Source organism: Lepus europaeus, chromosome 4 (assembly GCF_033115175.1).
Source record: "Lepus europaeus isolate LE1 chromosome 4, mLepTim1.pri, whole genome shotgun sequence".
NCBI lineage: Eukaryota > Metazoa > Chordata > Mammalia > Lagomorpha > Leporidae > Lepus > Lepus europaeus.
Genome location: NC_084830.1, coordinates 133472060 through 133490737, shown reverse-complemented (window position 1 = coordinate 133490737; position 18678 = coordinate 133472060). Strand labels below are relative to the sequence as shown.

Sequence of the window (18678 nt, the reverse complement as noted above, 5' to 3'; positions counted from 1 at the left end):
CACTCGACATAGACTAAGTACTCAAAGTATCATAGCTATTCTTTTAAGGGTATTTCAAATGGTTCATGGAAACTGGGAATTAGAAAAGTTCATTGTGGAGCAAAATAAATTGAAATCTGTGAATAGTTTTTTTTTTCCCATGATGCTTCTGAAGATCCCTCATTTTATTGGTCATTATTATTCCTATTATTTATAAAGGGTATTTGGATGAAACCCATCTGAACTCATTATAGTTCCTTCATTGTTTTGGGAGACAAGTTGTGACAAGTCACAGCTCAGGAGCTCAAACCTTCTAGATGCTATATTTATATCAGGTTAAAAAGCTGATGTCAACCTGGCCAAGGCTCCCAGGGCACTGGCAGCCAATTGTAATGAGGAAAACAATGCCTCCAGGCTCATCCTGCAGGGAGAAGTATGCTAAGTGTGATTTCTCACCAGCCAGCTCCAAGCCCGGCCAGGCTCATTAAATCACTTGAACACCAGGTCCTGTTGCCTAGAATGGGCTCTGGGGCCTGCTAGCCCCTGGGTATTAAGAGGTTGAGGAAGCACGAAGGATCTTGCTAAGCAGAACTGCATGAGACTTCTCCATGCTGAGGTCAGGGATCTGGAAACTCAGCGTGTATATGTGTCATAGTGTGTGTGTGTGTGTGTGTGAGAGAGAGAGAGAGAGAGAGAGAGAGAGAGAGAGAGAGAGAGAGAGATTGATTGATTCATCTATCCATCCCCTGGCTGGCCTGAAATAATAATGCACTAATTATTCATAGACAACCATAGCAAAAGTCCAAATGTTTGATTCCAAGTTGAAGAGCCACAGCCCTGGAATGAATGAACACAGATGGACATTGGAGGCACTTTCACTTTCTGAGGCTGCATCAGTTTGCAGGACCTGAGTCCCAGAGCCACAGAAGTCAAGTTCTGACCCTCCCTGAGCACTGCACGATCTTGGTCGTGTTACTTAATCTCTCGGAGCAGCCTCTGTTAAAACGGACCCTTCACCAGTGAACTGCACCTCTTGAGGTAGTTAATACAGAGAGAGTGCACGTTGCATGGTGTGCGGATATAGCAAATGCTCAATAAACCTCGAATGCCAGCACGTCCACCTGCTGATACCTGTCCTGACCTCCTCCGTGGCTGGTCTGAAGATGAAGCACGGCATTAGGTAGGAGAGCACTTGGTGATGGAAATGGCACTTTACACCACAAGTGTTATTAAGTTACTATCATGACTTGTGACACTACCGAGAGGGAGATGGCAGTTTTCACAGAAGTGCTTCTCATAGGCTCTTGCAGGTAGCATGTGATTGGATTTGAAAGGCTATCTTCCATAACCACAGGAAAAGCCACAGTCTTCCGTTGGAAAGCTGAGCCTCGGCACGGACACAGAACAGGTTCATTACACAGAGAGGATTAATCAGCTGTCGGGTACTGTTAAATAGTCTCATTCTCCAGACCCATGAACAACTGGAAACTGGGAAAGTGAGCAAGAGGTGATCATACGGTGCCGCGGCTCACTAGGCTAATCCTCTGCCTTGCTGCGCCGGCACACCGGGTTCTAGTCCCGGTCGGGGCACCGATCCTGTCCCGGTTGCCCCTCTTCCAGGCCAGCTCTCTGCTGTGGCCAGGGAGTGCAGTGGAGGATGGCCCAAGTCCTTGGGCCCTGCACCCCATGGGAGACCAGGATAAGCACCTGGCTCCTGCCATCGGAACAGCGCGGTGCGCCGGCCGCAGCGCGCTACCATGGTGGCCATTGGAGGGTGAACCAACGGCCAAAGGAAGACCTTTCTCTCTGTCTCTCTCTCTCACTGTCCACTCTGCCTGTCAAAAATTAAAAAAAAAAAAAAGAAAGAAAAGAGGTAATCATAGCACAGGGAGGGGAAACAGACACAGTTGCTGGCAATGCAAATTTCAAGAGCAGAGCATGTTAGTAAATTATAGTCTGATTAATATCATGTCAGCGCCTTCTCTGTTTGGAGCCACTGTTGTGGATCTACTGTCTTCACAGTCACCTAGGTTTTCTTTCTTCTGCATGGGGTTCAAAAAGGAAGGGAGGCTTTTCAGTGTTTGTATCAAAAGAAAGAACGCTGGGGTGGGCACGTTTACACTGAAACACAGGAAATTTGACAGCCTACAAAGGGAGAGAAGGTGAAATCCTATGGGTATTTATAACTTTATAGCACACGTGTTTCTCAAATTGGAACAATAACTGCTAAAATGACCGAAAAATAACAGATGCTCACAAAATAGCAGTTCCAGGTGGCCCTAGGGACCATGGATTCCACTGACCACAGACCTCCTTGTCTCAACCCCCAGGGGCAGCTGTTGCACATGGAGATTCCTCTGTATCTCCCTGCCAGGGATGGGCCTCAGGAACCCACCTTGCCCAGTCCTCTGCTTGTGGGGAAGCAATGTTTCATCAGCCAGGGTCACACCATCGGTTAACAAGAAAGCAAGAGCCAGAATCGGGACTGACCACTCTCAGCCACAGAGCAGGGTCCCCTCCTGTGTGACATGAAGTCCACTTCATTAGCATCCTTGTCTTGCCATGGGGAGGATGGACTCTGCTCTAGTGGACACAATGTAATTCTTAAAAAATTTATTTACTGGGGCTGGTGCTGTGGTGCAGGTGCCACCTGTGACACTGGCATCCATATGGGCACTGGTTGGCATCTTGGCTGCTCCACTTCTGATCGGCTCCCTGCTAATGCACCTGGGAAAGCAGCAGAAGATGGCCCAAGTAGTTGGACTCCTGCAACCACCTGAAAGACCTGGCTTCAGTCCAGCCCAGCCCTGGCTACCGCAGGCATTTGGAGAGTAAACCACACAATTTCTCTAGCTCTGTTGCTCCCCCTCCCTCTTTGTAACTCTGTAATTCAAATAAATAAATAAATAAATAAATAAATAAACAAACCTTTAGAAGATTTATTTATCTGAAGGTAAAGTAAAAGAGATAGTGAGAGACAGAGTTATCTTTCATTTGTTGGTTCACTTCCCAAATGGCTGCAAATGACCGGGGCTGGTCCAGGCTGAAGCCAGGAGTCCAGAACTCTGTCTGGGTCTCCCGCAGGGGTGCAGGGCTCTAGTACTTAGGCCACGTTCTGCGGCTTTCCCAGGTGCAGTAGCAGTGAACTGGATCGAAGGGTGCAGCTGGGACTCAAACTGGCCCTCTGATATTTCAAGTGGAGGGCTTAATGCGAAAGGCCACAACACTGGCCCCTCTAATGGAAACCAAATCGGCCCTCCTCCTCTTTTTCACAGGGATGCAGTTCTCCAGAGGGTTAAACACAGATATCTAAAGCCGTAAGGTACCATGAGCAACAGGAATGCACAGCAGGGCCTACAGAGGGCATCTGAGAGATTCCATCCACACGGAAAACAAGGGCAAGGTCAAGTCTGGGCAGGCGGTCACGGCACCCAATTTATTTATTTTCCCCACAGGACTGTGAGGTTCTGATGGGAATTTTCTTCTGTCACCCAATCCAAGCCCCTTAGAAGATGCCAGTGATTCGTTGGTAGAGTGAATACAATAGTATAAAAAAAGTGAATTTTCTCATGTATGTCTAGTATCAGCAGGGGGTAATAACAGCTGTGCTGATAATGGTGATGAGACAGTGACAGTACACTAACATTATTGATTGTGTTCCAGACATCACACAGGCTCAGCTCCTCATTACATACAATGTCTTATTGAATCTGCAGAACCCTGCTAAGTAGGGCCTATTATCATCCCTCTTAGACAGGTGAGACACTGGGGGCACAAAACATTCAGTGCCATCAGCCAGAGAGTAGTGGAGCCAAACAGATTTGGCGTTGGTACCCTTCACTGCTCAACTCCCCAGCCTCCAACACCTCTGCACGCTTAGGGCATCAAGGGTGGGCAAGGACTCTTCCACTGTCTGACGAGGGGGACCTGAAGGCACTGGCCGAGACAAAGCAGCAGCTAACACTTCCTGCTTCCAAAGGCACTCGACTGGGAAACGTCCAACAGCCGGCCACGGAATCCGTGTCCAAAAAGCACAGACAGAGCCACGAGTAAATGGACGCACAGATAGATAGGCTGGCCAGGCAGGCCGAAGGTGTCCAGCCACTTCTCATTTCCATGGTTATTCCCAGGCCAGAGCTGCTGCTCCCCCACATGTACTTCACCGTCTCCCTCCCCAGGTTTGGGTCCTCAGAAGAGTGGCAGGTGTCTCCTAGTGCCTATTTTACAGTTTTAAAAGGGGCTTGGTGGATTCTGGCGTGGTCTGCTTTACTGCTCAATGCGGAACACATTAAAAGCGAAACTCATCATTCAGCCCTAAGCCACTTTATACTACACCTAGAGCGCCTTGCCTTAAATGCCTGCTTTTAAAAATCCATTTTTCCAGCACTTTCCAATGAGGCCTTTCCTGGCCTCCCAGAACCAAATGTAATTTCTCCCTCCTTTGATCAGACGGCAGCTCTCTGACAATCTCTTTATGTGCGTTTGCCTTATTCTATTTGCTGTCATGATCATTTGTGTTTTAGTCTAAAAAAATCTTCCTTCCTTGGCAGACTGCATTTCTGGAGGGCAGGCAGGAAGCTGCTCTAAGATTACGGAGCGCGGATTGAGTATCAGCCACAGAAGGGCTTTCCACCCTCCTGGCATTTTATCCTCCTAAGCCCACAAGCCGTAGGTACCACGTTCATCCTGCTGTAAGTGGAGATTCCAAGAAACTCACGTGGCTAAATCGCAAAAGGTTGAATGACTGTGGGACTCCGGGAAGGGGCAGAATTCGAACCCACTCCTGTTGGGTTCTGAAATTGATGCCCAGATCACAAGATCCCAGCTTCCCGTCTGGGTAGTCCCACCCCCTGGACTTTGAGAGCATAAGGTGCTCCAGACATCTGAGCTAATGCGAGCAGACAGAAGCTAAGGACAGCGTAACGGATGGCAGTGGCCACCTGGGCAAGTCCTCAGGGACAAAGGGAGATGCATGGATTTGTAGGCTTTAGGGCTTGGCACCTTTCCCACTCTTCCATCTGCCACCAGAGACTGGGGCAGGTTGAGTCCCTGCCCAAGTGCCCTCACTCTCACGTGACAGCCGCCACCAACAAGGCTGTCGCAGCAGCCGGCGCGTGGCTGACCTGGAGTGCACCCCCGCCCCGACCCCCCCCCCCCCCCCCCCAGTGGCCGCAGCGGCCGTGAGCGCTCACCCGCAGGGTTGTGATGGTGGCAGGGTCCCGGAGCCGGCCCTCCTCATCCTTCAGGTTGTAGCCTTCTGGCCTCTTATCCCGCTCGCTGACTTTCCATAGCTTCACCGTTTTATCTGTGGAGCACAAGCAGGGGCGGTCACAAACACAGCGGAAAGAAAACTGGTCAAGGCTTTTTTCTTTGGAGGGGGGAATAGAGTGAGGTGAGGGTAATGAAGGAAACAAATCATCCAGGAGCTGCAGCGGGCAAATCTGCCATGGAAGGCAGGGCGCAGGGTTCAAAACAGAAGCACGGACAGTGCCCAAGGAGCTGCTCACTCTACAGCTTATGTGGTAGCTCAGCTGGTTCAGGGCAGACACTGGCACTGTATCAGAGTAAGCACAGTTTACCGCGTACCTCTCTTGGCCCTTCCTGCGGCAAATGGCTCTAAAACTCAAAATTCCAGGAAGTAAGCTGGTTGCTCCGCTCTCTGTTAGCATCCTGCCTCGCATCAACACCGTTCTCGCCACGTCCTCAAAGTCCCTTCAGGATCTGCATTCTCAACTCCCTCCACCTTTCTCATCTCGCCGTCCACCCTCGTCCCTCTCTCCCTCACTGCCCCTGGACACATCAAGCCCAATCCTGCCCCCAGGGCCTTTGTACATGCTGTGTCTTCTGCCAGGAAAGCCCTTCCTCCCCTTTGTCACATAACCGGCCCCTTTCTGTTCAAGTCCCAGCCTCCAGGACATGGATGTAAGGATGCTGTCCATATTCCCATGTGCTATCTCCTTTTCGCTGCTTTATTTTTTTCCATAGCACTTGTTACCACCTCCAAGTTGGTTGGCTGCTTGGGATCTGTTGACTTGTCTCTCACCAGCATGTAAAATCGCGGGAGGCAGGGATCCTACCTTGTTCACTACCTGGAGCAGCGACTAGGACACAGCTCGTACTGAACAAGTATTTGGCTCGATGGATGGATCTTTCGTACGGGGTGTGTATGTCTGGCAACCCTCAGGGACAGACAAGGCTAAGCGGAGGAATCAAGCTGTTTGCTTCCCACTGCTGTCTCCTAGGAGTCCTGAGCTGGGAACTCCCTCTTCCCCTTGGTACTTTCCGGGCCTTCTATGCCACTCGACAACGCCCGTCATTCTCCATAGCATTAAAACAGAGGGGAGACGTCCAACGCTAAGGGGGCTCGGCCAGGCCAGGGAAGTGAGTCGAAGCTGACAGGTGCTCTGGGGACTGGGTGTCAGCCTGTAGGCTTTCAGTCGCACTTTTTAAGGAAACATGTTTGGGCCAGACAAATGGTGTCTGTGGGTCTCACGCCTTCGGGGACCTTCCCTATCTGATCCGGCCTTAACTGGTCCTCCTAGTTTTCACTGCTTTTCAGGAAGGTGGGGCTTGGTTGCCTTTGCTGCATTTTCCCTGGCGTCCTGTACAAGGCTTTGGAGCCCACTAAGCCAGGGCCCAGTCCTCATTCCAATTTCAGCCAGCCACGTGGCCAAGGATGTGCTTCCCACACAGAAGGCATAGGGCTGGTGTGTCTTGAGTGACGAACAAGTCACAGTGCCACATTTAGCAGGGGAAAAGCTACAGAGCACCCAGTTAACCTGAATTTCAGATCAGCCATGAGCAAGTCTGAGTGTAGGCCCCCCGTGTGTCACCCTGACGAATCAAGACCCTGAGCTTCTCTGGACATAGGTTTATTCCTAAGCTGAGGGGAATCAGGGTCTTCTTCGTGGGGCCCTGTGAGCACGAAGCAAATTGCAGATCACAGCACGCAGAGTGTTTCACACAGCGCTGGGCTCCTAATGATGGCCCACAAATGGCAGCTGTCACTGGAATTAGCAAATTGGGTGACAGCCCTGCTGTAATAACACGTTGCTCTGATGGCTTCAGCTTCATCCCACTGACATCAACACATCCAGCTTCTTCATTCTACGGTGGGTGGAGAAAAGCCGGCCCTGCCTTTATTAGGATTTCCTTTCCCTTTTGCTACCCCCACCCCCACCGCGTACCACCTTGCTCCTCTGCTTCTCCACACCGTCCTGTGTCCACCACCAGCACTCCTCTGTCACGGCAGTGCAGGCTGTGTAAGCAGGGGCTGCTGGTGCCTGGCACTGCTCCCCTGGAACACGTCAGGAGCAGGAGCCTTGCCCTCAGGGTCTTCAATGCCCACTCAGAAACAAGGCGGCTCTGGGCACAGATCCGTGGCCCTCTCGTCTCTCCTGTCGGGCATGCGTCTGCTGGCACACCCAGCCGCGCTTCCAAGCATGCCCTCCGTGTGCTCCCAGCCGTGTGCTCACCCTTGCTCGTGCTGGGGCAAAAGGTAGAGCTGCCTTTCCCAGCTGCGGGCTTCATTTAGAACTTGCTCTCTAGATGCCATCGCCGCTCTGGAGATGCTGCGGCACACCGAGCTGCTTTCTCGAGTGAGAAAATAAAACACGGTGCTTATTTATGGAGCCACTTGATTAGCTCCTGCTCAGCTGTGGCTTAGAAGCAGCCCAGAATCAGAGAATTTCGCACCAAACATGTCCTGTTGCTTGCCTTTGAAATGGATCCCATCCCACTGGCAAGGCCATTTTTGTCTTAGGTTTTCTTGAACATGATTGACAAATTGTTATTCAGGAAAACAGAAATCATAGGTAAAAGATAGACAATAAAAATCACTTCTAATTACGCTAATCAGGGACAATCGTTGCCAACATTTTGCATAGATCCTAATAGTATTTTGTCTATGCCTTATTTCAGGGGTGTTACAAACAATAGCATTGCCTATACAGATTTTCTACTTTCTCATTTCCATCTTTTTAATATACAAGTGGTACATGTCACTGTTTAGAAAGTGAAAATAAATATAAAGCTAAAAGATTAAAAGCTCTCAGAGGTAGCCAGTCAGAAAATTTTCAATGTTTACAGGTAATTTTTAAATATTTTAATCAGTATGCATAGTTTATAATATGTACTTTGCCTAATTATCTATTTACCTATTCAGTGTGTATCTCTTTATATATTTGTAAGGATATAACACATAAAATATAATCTACAGCAGTGAGAATTTGTTAATGGCTCAAGGTCTAGTAGTGGGAGACTTATTAGTAAATCATACAGAGGAACATTATGAAGGCACTGAAAGTCTTATGGTATTTTGAAATAATTTTAATAATTAGTAAGACATTCCTGTAATTAATTAAATTAAAAAAATCTGGTTACAAAGCAGTTTATAGACTATATCACGTTTCTATTACAAAGCAACCTATGCCTGGTTGCTTTTTTTTTTTTTAAAGACATAACCAGTAGTTATCTCTTGATGGAAGCAGTTCTACTGTCTTCATTTTGCTTCTGTTTTTTTCCATTTTTAAAATAATAAATGTGTACCACTTTAGAGCAAGCACAACAAATTTTCTGAACCTTGCACTCTCATCACAGGTATTAAGGCAGGAGTAGGAAGCTAAATGCAGCCATGTGTCATCATATGGCAAATAACTTAAAGGTCAAGCTTCGCAACTGAATGTTGGTTTAGTTTTCATTAAAAATCATAATGTAGAAAATATCTTCCAGCAGAAAGTAAAAATTGTACCCAACTATAATGAGATGAGCATACTTTTTTTTTTTTCCTTAAAAAAAGATAATTGATGGCAAATTCCATCCAATTCCCCATAGTTGTGTTGCCCGGAGTCGTTCTTGACTTTATGAGCACACGGCTCTTCTTGACTCGGTGTCTTGAAGCTTCGTGGCTCCAAGTCCAAGGAACGTGCACCTCTTACTGTGAATAATGCCTTCTTCTTCCTTCTGGCTGCTTCTCTAAGCACTTTATCATCACTCGTGGCAGGTTTTAACACCATCTTATCATCTATCTTCATTTTCTCTTTTGTACAGTAATTCCAATTGTCTCCCATTAAATTTTGCATGTTAACCCATTTGGCTTAAGGGAGAATCTCAACCTCAATATTAGTATGAAGAAGAAAATCATACAAGAACATGGGGATTTTTCTTTTAAGAATCATTTTGAGATGATGTTGGCATATGAAATAGCATCCCAAATGGGAAGATAATATCCTTGTTAATCAAAAAACTACTTAAAAACTCAATTAACAGAACATTACGCTATATAATTAATCTTCATTGCATTTCACTTTCTCTCACATCCCCTCCCCCAACACAAAGTAGTTAATAACTCTTTGAATTGTATTGCAATAATCAATAGGCTAAATTTCATAACACACAGTAAGCTAGTTATAGAAGGCAAATTTCCTCCCATGGAAGTAATGAAGTGAAAATCATCAGAAATCTCTTATTTTGAATAGTGTTCAATCTACAGAGCCTGTGAGCGAAACAGAAGCAGCCCAACTGGAAGGGGAGAAATCCTAACAAATGCATGTGGCTTGGCTTCTAAGAAATCAGATTCACAGAAGGTGAACAGGACAAGAAAGAGTTATGAGGAAGAATGAAACGACTTGTAATCTGGAGAAACAGCTGAGTGGGGATCTTGTCGTGTTAGATGAGACCTGCTTGGATAATCTTAAACGTGCTGTTTCAGAAGAGCCCCTTTTGGCTGGTGCCATGGCTCACTAATCCTCTGCCTACGGCGCCAGCACCTTGGGTTCTAGTCCCGGTTGGGGCGCCGGTTTTGACCTGGTTGCTCCTCTTCCAGTCCAGCTCTCTGCTGTGGCCCGGGCTGGGGGGGGGAGGGTGGGGCAGTGGAGGATGGCCCAGGTCCTTGGGCCCTGCACCCGCATGGGAAACCAGGAGGAAGCTCCTGGCTCCTGGCTTCGGATAGGCGCAGCGCGCTGGCCATAGTGGCCATTTGGGGGGTGAACCAAGGAAAAAGGAAGACCTTTCTCTCTGTCTCTCTCTCTCACTAACTCTGTCAAAAAAAAAAAAAAAAAAAAAAGAGCCTCTTTGAAGATCTATATGCTAGCCTCATATTTGGTATTTTTACACATGCTGAACTGTGTCCCTTTCATTGTTCTAAGATTAATATGGTTTATTATAAAACATAAAAAATAAAAATAAAAGGAATGCATTCACAAGTCATCCACAAAACACAATTAAAAATTAGGCATGATCAACCTTTTATTGTGCTTCCCCAGTTTTTAAAAAATATGAATGTTGGCCGGCGCCGCGGCTCACTAGGCTAATCCTCTGCCTTGCGGCGCTGGCACACCGGGTTCTAGTCCCGGTCGGGGCACCGATCCTGTCCCGGTTGCCCCTCTTCCAGGCCAGCCCTCTGCTGTGGCCAGGGAGTACAGTGGAGGATGGCCCAAGTCCTTGGGCCCTGCACCCCATGGGAGACCAGGATAAGCACCTGGCTCCTGCCATCGGATAAGTGCGGTGCGCTGGCCGTAGTGCGCCTACCGCGGCGGTCATTGGAGGGTGAACCAACGGCAAAGGAAGACCTTTCTCTCTGTCTCTCTCTCACTGTCCACTCTGCCTGTCAAAAAATTTAAAAAAAAAAAAAAAAAAAGGAAGACCTTTCTATCTCTCTCTCTCTCTCACTATCCACTCTGCCTGTCAAAAAAAAAAAAAAAAATGAATGTTTCATTGCATGATGTCCATCTTCTGCATTTTTTCAGGTGAGCATTTCCCTTTCTTTTAAATGTTCGGTATAGGGAAAAAGCAAGTCCTTAGCTTCGCGACTTAAATTTAAATATGTGTTCCTCAGAGGCTCACACACAGGATGCGCATTTATTTGTTTGGGGGAAGATGCATCATCTGAATATACTAATCCTCTTAGTTGTTGCACTGTTCAGCCAACACCCTTTAACGTGTAGCTTTAACGTGTAACTGTTTGGACATGGATGGTTTCTTTCGGCCATGGTTTAGGAGGCTGGAGGGCGGACACTGCCACCACACAAAGGCTTCCTGCTTGTATCCGAGGATTGCATCTGGCTCTCTACCCAACCTCTAACATTCTCCCGCTCTGACCTATTTATAGCAACAAATAGTACAAAGAGAATATAAAGGGACCAGAGAGAGAATGATCTGCCCAGTTCTCTGCTAGGGTCCCTGTTCTCTTCTCAACGTGTGCTCCTAGCTTGGAACTTGATTTTGTCAGAGAGACACAGCCATCTGCTTCACAGGCCCTGAAATATATTCAGGGATTAATAACTTCTACTTAGTGTGCCAAACTCACGGAGACGCCATGTCGAGTTTCCTGAAATGTATTCCCAGAATAACACTCAGTGAATCTGAAGACAGGAAGTCACATTCCAAAAACACCTGCAAATAATCTACAGCCATTGAAGACTGCAGATCACCAGTTTCACATAATTGGGTCATAAATTTGATATTTTAAAACAGAATGGCTACCATGTACTGAGGGCACGCTTTATATGTGCCAGGTACTCTTCCAGGCATCTCGCAAAGGTAGTTTCTACATGTTTAACAGCCCACAAGGTAGGAAGGAAAACGGAGGCTAAGACAGACTGAAATCTATATAGCTTGGCTGACCCGTATCTCCCCAAATATCAAACAGGATAAGTTCACGTACCATTAGTAGACAGAAGAAAGTAAGCTGCGTTCTGTTGGGGGAGCCATCTTATTTTATTGATTTTTTCTTCTATTTCTAAACTCTTCAGGTAATCGAACTCGGGTTCATGGCTCTGGAATGTGCTGTAAACATTGTATTCACCCCTGCGGTGAACCTGGTTTTTACTCTGTAGGAAGGGAAAAAAAAATATATATATAGAAGATTAAATTATGGAAGCCAACTACAAAAATCACCGACTCCCTTTTTTCTCTCTTTCTTCATTTTTGGGCAGAGTCATTGCGATCAGAACCAGGATGATGACGGCCCCATGTTTTTATTCTTACTTCAGTGGCTTCTCAAGCTATTTAAAAATTTTTATTTATGTCAACTGAGAGAGAGAGAGAGAGCGAGAGAGCGAGCACGCACACTCATTCCTATCAGTTGTTTTATAACCTAAGTACCCCACAGTCCAGGCTGGGCTCTGGCTGAAGCTTGGAACTCAATTGAGGTCTCCCCTCTGGGAGGGCAGGAGCCCAATCACTTGGAGCTATCGCTGCTGGCTCCCAGGGCTTGCATTAGAGCCGGGAATCACACAGGAACTCCAATATGGCATGTGGATGTTTCAGCTGCTAGCCTAAACACTCATTCTTCCAAAGTTTTTGATCATGTTCCCCATTAGCAAATATTTAGACCTTCAATATGCACATATTTATTTGTAACCTATATGCATGAACTTCTGCACTTATATATGGTGTATATCATAACACAAGCACAGATACAGAAGTTAAAACAGGACAAGATTTTAAAATCAATTTAAGTAGAAGCTTTGATATTTTTATTTTGTACTCTAAAATATGCCTTGGATATGAGATAAGCCACCTCACACTGGTTTCCCTGTGCCAGGGGCCTTCAAGAAGTAATTGGGAACATGGAATGAAAGGAGAGGTTTATTCTGGTGCAGAAATTTTGAGAAACACTTATTTTTTCCCCCACAGTACACCTTTTCCATGAAATTTTTGAAGACCCTTTGTATACTGGTAGCAGTCTCTTACAAATAGTACAAAATTGCAGCTTCAGCAATTTTCCTGGCTTTTTAAAATCTCACAGAATCTGAAAAGCAGGCAGGGCGGGGACATGGACAAAAGAGGGTCAGAAATAGTAAACTGTTGCTTTAAGGTCACAGAGCTCACAAGGATCCAATCTGGGCATCCCACTCTCTCCTCCTAACACAAGGGACAAAACTGGCACTCAGAGATGCCAGCTGCATCACGATGCAGCCAATGAGACTTTTCCTCTGGCTTTCCCCTAGCAACGATTAAAGAGCAAACAGCAGGAACTAAATAAATGATGAGAAAACGAAACACAAGGGCAAGGGAGGAACAAGGGAAAGAGGAGAGGAGAGGAGAGGAGAGGAGAGGAGAGGAGAGGAGAGAGAGAAAGACAAGAGAGAAAGGAAAGAAGGGGAAGGGGGTGTGGTGTTTCAGGCCCTGGAGGACTGTCCTGCCCAGAGAGTCAAGACTCAGGCTTTAGAAACCTGGACAACAGTTCAAATCTGGGTCTCAGTAAACAACGGCCACAGAAGCTTGACTTGGAGTAACCTGGCTCCATTTACAATTTTGTATTGCCGGGTGGATAGAGGACATCCAAGCCCACATCTTAACTGACTCATGGGTGAGGGTGCTGCCCCTGGCGTGAAACACTCCGGAGTGGGCACTGAGGTTCCTATGAACAAGCTCTCCACGACCATGCATCCTGAAACCAGAAGCAAGTCTGCCCCTTATGACGTCACCTGGCTTGGCTTCTCATGTTTAGCTCTCATTTTAATTCCTAGCTTTGACACAGTACCATCCACTTAACTGCAAATTCTTTTTCCTCAATGGCATTTATTTTTTCCTGAGCTAAACCACCCTGCTTTGGAAAACATGTCCCTTGTCATTTCACTAATGAATCAGGCTTCCTAAATATTTCAGGAGATTAAAATAGGAGACCCCTAAGAAGAGCTACCGGAAACTGCGGACCAGGTCACATGTGGCCTTGGGTAGGTCATGCTAAGTAGCTCCTCCAGTTCTACCCTATTATCACTGTGAATCCAACTGGAGTTTTTAATAAAAAAAAATGTAGAGAAGGTCTGAAATCCATTTTCAGAGGACTTTAACTGCTGACACACTTGCTTACTTGCAGAGAGCGCCAGTCCACCTTAACAATAAATTTATACGAGTGTTGATTTGCTACCATCCAAATCAGACTGTCAAGTGTGTGTAGTATGTGCCAGACCAATTAGCACAAGGCAGCTCTGGAAGAGCAGGAAAAATTCCAGGTCACGAAGAGCTATTAGTTGCTACTTGCCAACCACATTTTCGCATTTCCAGGGCCAATGCAATAGGCTGGGTGCCTGATTTAATGCTCAACACTTGAATTTATACAGAACCCCAAGGGATTATGATGCCCTTATAGAAATTAATTGCAAATAATGTGCAATTACCAAATATATCACCTCTAAATGAGGCTTCCCTTTTTTGAGGGGAGGTGTAATGCAAATGGCTTCGAGGCACAAAGCAGGCATTAAATTGCCAAGGCAGTCTCCTGTGAAGCCTCCCTCGCGCTTCCCGGGGGCTGGGTGAGTCTCAGAGGCAGGCAGTGGCAGATGGGACAGTTACTAGGGACACAGACTCGCCTGCTGGAAGCTCCACGACCATGCCAGGGGAGGCCAAGGAAATCAAACCGGGCCATAATTTCATTCTGACAAAACAGAAGCATGCACGCACACACACACGCACACACACACACAAAACCACAACCTCAATTTATATGAAAAAGAGAAATAATTCCTAGTGGCTTCCAAGTCTCGGACACAAATGGGCTTCTGGAAACTCACTGGAAGTCAGCGCTTCTGCTCACAAACAGTGGTGCCCACAGAGCTCAGCTCGGGGCACCTTCGTGTCACCTATGCCAGGGACGGTGCCGGCCATGTGCCATGCTCAGATGTCACTTCAGGACATTGCATTCCTTTTGCTCCTTTATGGGAACTGCACTCCATTTTCTTCTCTGCTGACCCCACGTGCCCTATTCCCATCTGTTGGCAAATACAACTCCTTTTTGCCGTCAACATATTCTGGCAGCCACCCAAAATCGAGGGAGACTGACCGTCGCATGCTCAAGGAGATTGTCACCCCAGAAGGAGGCGTCACAATGCTCAACAAGCACCCATGGAATTTTGCAGATCAGACAAGTGGTGGAGTCATTTTGGGGGTTCGATATCCAGGCCTCGAGCCGCGGAAGGCCATGCCCACGGCAGGCTCTCTTTGAAGGGGCCTCTGTGAGTCTGTATGTGCAACTGTTGATATTAATGACTTTTTGGCAGTTTTTAGTTTGTGAGCAAAGCAGCAAGGTTAAGGGCGACACATGAGGATTAGAGAACAGTAGGAGGCTTCCTTGAAAAAGAGAAGAAAACGGGCATTTTGCATTCACTGCCACTTACCTCCTGCTCTCGTTGAAATATTACAACCCGACCCCCCTTGTCCCCTGTCGCTAGTAATTCTCCCGTGTGGTTGAATTCTACCGTAGAGATAATGTCAGCTGAAAAAGAAGAAGACAAAGGCAATTTAAGTAACTGCACACTTGCTTTGAAAGGATAGATAATAGACATTCTTTTTCTGTGCGTTTAAGGGCTTAGGGCTCTGGCGCTGCAGTGGAATTTACAAGGATTTTACATTCAGTATTTCGAGTGGCACTAGAAGGGGACTTGGGGCAGTCCATCTCCTAGATGCCCACACTGCACTTCACCTCTTGGAACATCTGGTGAGAAGAAAAGGAACAAGCACAGTCAGACCTTTGCGTATTGGGTAAGAGCAGGGAAATGGTCGTTTTCTTCAATAATTTCTACCAAGCAGGGCCCTTCAACAGGCAGGTGATCTTGTCCCTTCCCCTTTCTTCTGCACCAAGAAACCTGCTCAAACGCTTTCAGTTGTGGTCACTGAACTTGGGACTGAGGACCGCAATGAAGTGGATTCGGATGCTCAGACAGGGCACAGGGAAGGGCAGCACACAAAGAAATCGCGGGGAATACTGCCAGTCACACACTCAAGGAAGGACCCCACAGATGCTCCGGCGTGACCCATGCTCCCCCAGTTTTTGTGGGCCCAACACACCCTTCTGCAAGAGCCCAGCCTTCTTCAAACTCAAGGAAAAGGGTGCTGAGAAAACATGGTCATGCGGTCAGAGGGGGCAATGTGGACTCCACGCCTAAATGGGGTAAAAGCACAGGCACCAGGAACTCCCATCACCAGGTAATTACTGAAGGAGTGCCAGCCTGCCAAATCTTTTTTCGACACTGGTTACCCCCAGGGAACACGGACAGGTAAATTACCTATGATTAGATTTAGTAGGGCTATTTTTAGAAAAATGTCAGAGGTTAATTCCCCTGCAATTATTCCCCTGCAGGGCTCCAACAATTGCTACCAAGAGTGCAAATGAGTTAAAAAAAAAAAAAAAAAAGAACGAACAACGGAACAAGAGAAAAAAGAGGCAGGGGAATTATGACTATGGCCTTTGACTAGGGAACATTCTGAATATGCTATGTATGGAAAGCAAAGGGGAAACAGTGAGGTGGAAAACTCGGGCGATTACCCTTGAGTAATTCCAATTTCAGATCCTACCTTTATACTATTTGAGGATTTTCTTTGCATGCCTGATTTATTCAGGTAACTAGTGTAAAATTCTCCATTTTCTACAGAGTAACTGTCATTTTTCCAAAAAGGAAAATGTTTCTAATAGTCACTGTGCAAAAGTAAAAAATAAATAAATAAATAATAAGTGACAAGCCTTAGTCACTTTCAGAGAACAATTTGTGATTTCTAATTCTGGCCTCTTAGAAGACAGCTGCAACAGGTAGCAAATTCAAAGCCCTCCAAGGCCAGGAAGCAGCATGGACGAGGTAAACCAGGTGAACTAGGAAGCTTACGTCTCCTTTTAAGGGACAAAGGGCTATTTGGCATAAACCAGTTGGTTACATAAGATATTACATGTATTGCCTTATGTTCAGTAATTTCTTTTAAACTGAAAAATCAGATCTTAAGATTATATACTGGCAACTATTTTTTTCAAAGCCATAAGAAAAAAAATCAATCTTGTCTGGCATGAGTATTGTTTGAAGGTCACGAGTTTATGACTTCTGGCCTATAGAGACTTCATTAGGGAAAGGCTACTCCACGACTTACTAGTGATCTAAACTGGAAAATCCCTCCCATAAACTAGCCTTAAAGAAACAAATTAAGTTATGTAGCTGCAAAGCTCCTGATAGACGTTTAGGAAGCCAATTTATATAACGAGCGCTCCTGAGTTGAGTAAGGAAATCCAATGTGACTGGAAAGCCAGCCACCTCAGGTGAAGTATCTCACCACCTCCTTGCACTACAGTTTGCTCATCTTAGCAAATTACTCTCATACGTAGAGGACACGAGGCGACTGTTTTACACCTGTAGTTGCCTCAAAATGCCAAGACTGAACAGCACTGAGTGCTAGCATGCAATTTTTTTTTTTTTTGAAAAAGATTTATTTCAAAGGCAGAGTTAGAGACAGAGAGGAAGAGACACACAGAGAGATCTTTCACCCACTGGTTCACTCCCCCAAATGGCTGCAATTACTGGGGCAGGATCAGGCAGAAGGCAAGAGCCAGCAGCTTCATGTGGGTCTCCCACATGGGTGGAAGGGCCCAAGCACTTGAACCATCTGCCACTGCTTTCCCAGGTACCTTAGCAGGGAGCTGGATTGGAAGTGGAACCACTAGGGCTCAAACCAGCATTCACGTGGGATGCAGGCAGCTGCTTAACCACAATGCCAGCCCTAAGCAACCATTTTTAACTTTAGTGATTGCTTCCCGTTTTTTATTTAGTGAGCTTCCTGACTTGGGTAGAACCAACATGGGTGTCACTGTTTTCACTTTGGGGCTTTCTTTTAGATGACTGGGAATCTCAAATTGCTCAAACACTTCCCAGAGACAAAGAGCAGCAGGGGGAAGAGAAGGTGGTAGGGAAGCCAGGTCTTGCTGTGCTCATGTGTTAGAATCAAGTTTTCAGATTTTGTTTATATGCAGTTTCTGCTTTTCCCCTGGACAGCCATGCCAACAGAGAGCACAAGGATTTTATGTGGGCTGCCACCTTTCATTGAAACTAGAAGATAAAATTTTCTTGTTGATAAAATTGGGGGTCAGAAGAGTTAAGTAGCTTTTTTTACAGTGTGATCCTGTGGCTCATTCGCAAAAAAAAAAAAAAAAAAAAAAAAAAAGTCACTCAAAGAGAAATACAACTTGCTTTTCCAGGGATGACATAACCATTGTTTTTCCACCCAGAGTATATGAAAATGTCTTTCAGATCCGCAGACGTCAAAACAAGGTAAGATTTAACGTGAAGTCCAAGTCACAGGCCCCAAGCCAATATTCACAGAGCTCTGCATTACAAACCATTAGGCATGAGCCCAGGTATTAAAAAACACCCCTTTGCTTTCCAAGTGTTATCGTTCTTCAATGATATGTCTTTCTCAAGACTCTTGTACAGGAGAAGGTGACTGGCACGGAGAGACTTTGAAATAAAGGCCTTCCCAGAGCTGGCGCTGTGGTGCAGTAGGCTAATCCTCCGCCTGCTGTGCCGGCATCCCATATGGGTACCAGTTCTGGTCCCAGCTGCTCCACTTCCAGTTCAGCTTCTTGCTGTGGCTGGGAAAGCAGTAGAGAAAGGCCCAGGTTCTTGGGTCCCTGCACCCACGTGGGAAACTTGGAGGAAACTCCTGTCTCCTGATCGGCATAGCACCAGCCGAGGCAGACATTTGGGGAGTGAACCAACGGAAGGAAGACCTCTCTCTCCATCTCTCCCTCTCACTGTCTGTAACTCTACCTCTCAAGTAAATAAATAAATAAACAAAATCTTAAAAAAAAAAAAAGGCCTTCCCTTTGTTTTCATCCTGCTGGCCACATGGTATGTATGTGGGCTTCTTTATAGCAAGCTGTCGCCTACCCTCCATCAGAACATGCAGCTTGAGTTAATACCTATTGTGAACTTCCGTGTT

At 46.4% G+C, this 18678-nt stretch overlaps 1 protein-coding gene across 2 annotated transcripts in view; it reads right to left on the bottom strand.

The window, feature by feature from the left end:
- The window catches only part of PPP2R2B (protein phosphatase 2 regulatory subunit Bbeta), a 298479-nt gene that overhangs the window by 95784 nt on the left and 184017 nt on the right, over positions 1–18678 (bottom strand). For both annotated transcript variants that reach the window (XM_062189731.1, XM_062189730.1), the window contains exons 3-5: positions 15099–15196; positions 11642–11807; positions 5172–5284 (exon numbers count right to left, since the gene is read on the bottom strand). In XM_062189731.1, coding sequence (XP_062045715.1) covers positions 5172–5284; positions 11642–11807; positions 15099–15196 — 377 coding nt within the window. The remainder of the gene's footprint in view (positions 1–5171; positions 5285–11641; positions 11808–15098; positions 15197–18678) is intronic.